At 60.5% G+C, this 5,821-nt stretch overlaps 1 protein-coding gene across 1 annotated transcript in view; it reads right to left on the bottom strand.

The window, feature by feature from the left end:
- Positions 1–226: 226 nt before the first annotated feature.
- Positions 227–5,821, bottom strand: part of MAPK15 (mitogen-activated protein kinase 15) — a gene marked incomplete at its 5' end in the record, with an annotated part of 13,737 nt that continues 8,142 nt past the window's right edge. Inside the window, 5 exons of the mRNA XM_010002860.1 lie at positions 227–427; positions 1,501–1,646; positions 2,988–3,258; positions 3,726–3,831; positions 4,550–4,742. Coding sequence (XP_010001162.1) covers positions 227–427; positions 1,501–1,646; positions 2,988–3,258; positions 3,726–3,831; positions 4,550–4,742 — 917 coding nt within the window. The remainder of the gene's footprint in view (positions 428–1,500; positions 1,647–2,987; positions 3,259–3,725; positions 3,832–4,549; positions 4,743–5,821) is intronic.

The raw sequence follows: 5,821 nt of genomic DNA, 5'->3' as shown, positions 1-5,821 counted from the left end.
TATTCCTTTCAGGGACTGGGGGCAGGTTGTGCTGTGCTTGTCTGGTAGGGCTGGAAGGCAAAGGGGTAAGATCCCAGAGGGAAGCAGGACACTGGTCCATGCCATGGACAGAGCATCTCCCTCCAGCTGGGACAACTGTCCCATTCCTGTTGGGTTTTCCTCTCCCTTCCTGGCTCCATGATGGGCTGGCTGAGCTGCTCCTGCCCTGCCCAGGACACTTCCAGAGTCACTGGTGCTGGGAGGGCCTGGGGATGGGAAGGCTCTGGAGGGCAGATTGACAGATGGTTCCATAGGCCTGGGAGTAGCTGCCCAGGGAGGCTTTGGGATCCCCAGCAGCTCCCACGTTTGCTGTGATCTGGAACATCTTTTTGCTGGACTTGGGGAGGGGCCGAACATCCTTGCTGGGAATCTGAGGGTTCCTGGGGTTCTGCACGAGGAAGCAAAGTTCATTAGTTACCTGTAATGACCTGAAATACACAGGGGAACCCAGGTTGTTCTTCAGCTGAGGAGCAGGAGAGCCCAGGAATGGGACAGGAATAACAAACAAAGCAGCCTGGTGGGGATGATCAGAGCAGGAGGGTGGAAGGATGGGAGGGAGAAGGGCTGAGCCAGGCAGCCAGAGTCAACAAACTAATCTCAGCCTGGAGCAAAGGTCCCAAGGCCTGTTTGGCTGGTGTCTGGTTTTCAACACCCTGAAAGCTTTAAATGTGTGTACAAAACCAGAGCAGCAGCAGCAGCAGCCCCAGTGGAGCCTCCTGGGTCCTGCCAAGCACAGGGCTTGGGATCCAGAGCTGGGAGCTGCTGGGGGTGACCAACCTGGAGAGGAGAAGGCTCCAGGGAGACCTGAGAGCAGCTTCTAGTGCCTGAAGGGGCTCCAGGAAAGCTGGGGAGGGGCTTGGGACAAGGGCAGGGAGGGATGGGAGCAGGGGGAAGGGTTTCCAGCTGGCAGAGGGAGCTGGAGCTGAGATGGGAGGGAGAAATTCTGGGCTGTGAGGGTGGGGAGCCCCTGGCCCAGGTTGCCCAGGGAAGCTGTGGCTGCCCCATCCCTGGGGGTGTTGAAGGGCAGGTTGGATGGGGCTTGGAGCAGCCTGGGCTGCTGGGAGGTGTCCCTGCCCATGCAGGGGGGGCACTGGGTGGGCTTTGAGGTCCCTCACTGACAATTCCATGATTCCATGGTCTCCTCATGCCCAGGGCTGAACTCAGGGTTGTGAACTTCATTAAGAGACAAAGCCACCCCAGATGTAGGCACTTCAGACCTGCAGGTTCCTGCAGGAGCTGCCCCATGGGGGGCAGGGGGGGGTTCTGCCCCCAGTGCTGGGACAGGCTCAGATGCTTTCCTGCCCCTCTGAGCAGCACGTCCTGCCTGTCCTGTCAAGTCTTTACAGAGGTGAAAATGAAGATATTTTGTGTCTAAAATGTAATTTCAGTCCATGAAGAAGCATTTTGGCCCATGGAAAGTTGAAGGACTAGTTTGATTTTGTCAGTGGGGCTGCAACTCACATTGCAAAGGTTCTGCCCATCCCAGGGGGGCAGCCGAGGGTTCCCCCAGGGGATTTGTGTCCCCACTTTCCTGCTGTTGGGGATTCCAGCCTGTTGGTGCAGAGGTGCAGAGCAGGTCCTGGTCACAGCACCAGGGTGGGCATCCCCTGCAGAAGACCCAGAGAGTCATGGGATGGGTTGGGTGAAAAGCCCTTTAGGATCCCCCAGCCCTGCCCATTCCCCACTGCCCCGTGTCCCTCAGCACCATCCCCAGGGCTTGGAAACCCCCCCAGGGATGGGGACTCCCCCCCTGCCCTGGGCAGCCTGGGCCAGGCCCTGCCAACCCTTGCCAGGCAGGAATTGTTCCCCAGATCCAACCTCAACCTCCCCTGGCACAACTTGAGGCCGTTCCCTCTTGGCCCAGGGCTTGTTCCTGGGGAGCAGAGCCCGACCCCCCTGGCTCCAACCTCCTCTCAGCAGCTGCAGAGCAAAACATCTTGTAGAAAGGAAAAAACCAGGAGAGAAAGCAGGAACAGCCCAGGGACACAGACCCCGGGGCTCAGGCTGCCCCAGGCACCTCCCTCATCTCACTGACAGGACCACAGGAGGTTGGGGCTTGGAAAGGAATCTGCTGAAAAGATTCAGGGTAAAATTCAGAATGTAGGAGCATCCAGCACCAGTTCAGAGGGGTAAGGAGAAGGGAACAGCAGAGGGGAAGGAAAGGGAGAACAAAGCAGGAGGGAGCCTGTCACAAGTGGATACTGGGGGCTCCCATAGAGCCCTAGAGAATGTCACTCAAACCTCATTCACAGAATCAGAGGGTGGTGGGGCTGGCAGGGACCCCTGGAGACCCCCCCTCCCAGCCCCCAGGGCAGGGTCACCCCCAGCAGGTCCCACAGGAGCCTCCAGAGGGGCTGGGGTGTCTCCAGAGAAGGAGCCTCCACAGCCTCTCTGGGCAGCCTGGCCCAGGGCTCTGCCACCCTCCCAGGCAACAAGTTCCTCCTCCTGGGGAGCTTGACCCTCCTGTGCTCCAGCTTGTGCCCATGGCCCCTTGGCCTGTCCCTGGGCAGCCCTGAGCAGAGTCTGGTCCCCCCCTGCTGACCCCCTGCAGATCCTGCTCAGCCTTGAGGAGACCCCCCCTCAGGCTCCTCCTCTCCAGCTGAACAGCCCCAGCTCCCTCAGCCTTTCCTCCCAGGCAGATGCTCCAGCCCCTCAGCACCTTGGGGGCCCTGCCCTGGACTCTCTCCAGCAGCTCCTTGGCCTTCAGCCCCTGGGCAGCCCAGAGCTGGGCCCAGCTCTCCAGAGGTGTCCCCCCCAGGGCAGAGCAGAGGGGCAGCACAACCTCCCCAGACCCACCACCCACCCTCATTCCACAGAGCTCTGTTCTCATTTTCCTCCCGCAGTTTCTCTTCCTCATTCTGCCACAGAAACCCTTTCATTTCCCTTCCCCAGCCCATCCTTTCCCCCCCTCTTGCCCCCCAGGACCCCCAGGAGGGCCCAGCACCCACTCTGGGCAGCAGTGTGGGTGATGGGGTTGTAGACCACGTTGATCTTTGCTCTCTGGCAGAAAGTTCTTGCTAAATCTTCCTCCTGTTTGGCTGCTCCTGGCTGGGCACTGGTGCTGGTCCCAGCAGGCACCTGGGAAGGTTTTGGAACAGGGGGGGTTGTTTCTCTTGGGCCTTTCCTGGGAGCTGGGGGAGGCTCAGGTTGCCCCAGGGGGACGTTCTCCCTCTGCACTTGCTCCTTTGGACGGTCCCTGGATTTCCTGTCGAGGATCATCTGCAGGGGGGGAGAAGCTGGTGAGACCTGAAGAGCCACACAGCACAGGAACCAACTGGGGGAAGACTCAAAAATCACTGCAATTATTTCCCTGGATGGTAAGAACCTTCCCAGCCTGTCCCAGAGCTGCTCCAGCCCTCCCAGCATCTCCGGGGCCTCCTCTGGCCTCTCCAGCAGCTCCGTGTCCTCCCTGTGCTGGGACCCCAGAGCTGGGCACTCCAGGTGGGGACACGGGGTGGCAGGAGCCTCCCCTCCCCTCTCCTGAGGGACCCAGCACAACCCCCTCCTCTGCCACAGCCTTTCTCTGCCTCCACCTTCCATCTCCCTGCTGGGAACCCCATCCCAAGCCCTGTCTGAGGTCAGGAAGGGGCTGAGAAGCAGCAGCAGATGTTGGCACCCATGTCAGCCCCCGGGCACGGTGGGGATGGGGGGTCAGGGAGCAGGACTGGGAGGGTCTGGGGGGGTACCTGGTACAGCTGGTTCCGATACTGGGCCACGGGCAGCTGGACATCATCACCCAGGGGCAGAACCACCTCGTGGCCCAGGGAGGGCTCCTGGGCAGGGCAGTGGAACCTGAGGTGACCACACACAGGGTCACTCATTAACCAGCAGCACAGGGGAAGGTCGAGTCAAAACCGAGCGTGGGATCATCTCCTGTGAGCTCAGGGACCAGAGGTCGTGGGATGGGCTGGGTTGGAGGGACCTCAGAGCCCACCCAGTGCCCCCCTGCATGGGCAGGGACACCTCCCAGCAGCCCAGGCTGCTCCAGCCCCATCCAACCTGCCCTTCAACACCCCCAGGGATGGGGCAGCCACAGCTTCCCTGGGCACCCTGGGCCAGGGGCTCCCCACCCTCACAGCCCAGAATTTCTCCCTCCCATCTCAGCTCCAGCTCCCTCTGCCAGCTGGAAACCCTTCCCCCTGCTCCCATCCCTCCCTGCCCTTGTCCCAAGCCCCTCCCCAGCTTTCCTGGAGCCCCTTCAGGCCCTGGAAGCTGCTCTCAGGTCTCCCTGGAGCCTTCTCTTCTCCAGGCTGAACAGACCCAGCTCTCTCAGCCTTTCATGGAGTCCCAGAATCCCAGCCTGGTTTGGGTTGGAGGGACCTCAAAGCCCACCCAGTGCCCCCCTGCATGGGCAGGGACACCTCCCAGCAGCCCAGGCTGCCCCATCCACCCTGACCTGGTTTTGGTCAGAAAGTTAAGGATGAGCTTAGCCTGGCTGGGCTTTTTCCAGCCTGCAAACAAAGAGAAGTTGTGCCAGGCCTGTGGGGAGGTGCCCGGGGTTTCCTCCCACCTCCTGACATAGGGATGCTCCAGAGCCTCCTCTGCTGACAGGCGTTTGCCAGGGTCAAACACCAGGAGCTTCTTCAGCAGGTCCAGGGCAGGAGGGGGAGCAGAGGGGGGTAACAGCTCCTCCAGCGTCACTCGCCGCCTGCGAGCCAGAACACAAGGACTGAAGGTCCCAGCCTGGGATTCCCAGCCAAGGAATGACTTCCAGCTCTGGGAATCACCTCCTGGTGACACCCAACCCCAGAGCTCACCCACAACCATCACCCTGAGGAGCTCAGTGGGGTCTCCAACCCCTCGGGGAGGAGTGAAAACCCCCCTCCCAGCACCAGGGACCTCAGGTGCCTCACGGGCAAGTTGAGGCTTCATCTTCTTGCAGTGGAAGTCACAGATCCCAGGATGGTTTGGGTGGGAAGGGACCTTCAGGCAGCAGCAGACAGGGGGAATAAGGAGCCTCTGGACAAGGAGCCCTTCTTGTGTTCTTCTGACAATGCAAGGAGCCCAGACTCCTAACCTGGGTGTTTCAGCTGAAGGTCCCATGAATCCAGCCCATTTATTTCTGTACCATTTGCAAGGAGAAGATGAAGTTCAAAGACCTGATTCTGCATTTTGAGACCCTAAAGAGAATTATTATCAATCATCTCCATGGCATCCCCTGGACTGGCCCCCACGGGTCCATTGTCCTTCTTGTGCTGGCTCAGGAGTTGACAAGGTCTCCCCTGAGGGAACCCCCTCCCTTCATGATCAACAGAAGGCACCTCCAGAAGCTGCAGGTTGTTGCCTCTTCCAGCCCCTTCCTTCATCTCCTGGTCCTCAGTGAGAGGTCCCAGCTCTGGGCTTTCTCATGCTCCAGTTCCTGGCTCAGCACTGGTCCCAGTGTCTGACCAGCAGAGCAACCAGGTGCTCATCTTCTCTCCTAGAAGACACCTGGACACTGTCCCTGTTCCTTGCAGGTCATTCATGGGCAGGACAAGGAGGTTCCTGCACTGAAGGTGATTTCTGTTCCCCCCTCCTGTTCTGTGCAAAGGTTGTTCAGCAGCACCTGGGACTGGTGTTGTCACCACTGCCTGGGCCACAGACCCAAACCCCAGCAGGACACAGGACAGCACAGAGCAGAGAGGCCTCAGGGCTGGCAGGGACCCCTGGAGACCCCCCCTCCCAGCCCCCAGGGCAGGGTCACCCCCAGCAGGTCCCACAGGAGCCTCCAGAGGGGCTGGGGTGTCTCCAGAGAAGGAGCCTCCACAGGCTCTCTGGGCAGCCCGGCCCAGGGCCATGCCCC

Source organism: Chaetura pelagica, unplaced genomic scaffold (genome assembly GCF_000747805.2).
Source record: "Chaetura pelagica isolate M959 unplaced genomic scaffold, ChaPel_1.0 scaffold718, whole genome shotgun sequence".
NCBI classification, from domain to species: Eukaryota; Metazoa; Chordata; class Aves; order Apodiformes; family Apodidae; genus Chaetura; species Chaetura pelagica.
The sequence above is the reverse complement of the archived record's forward strand: the minus strand, read 5'-3'. Positions and strand labels throughout refer to the sequence as shown.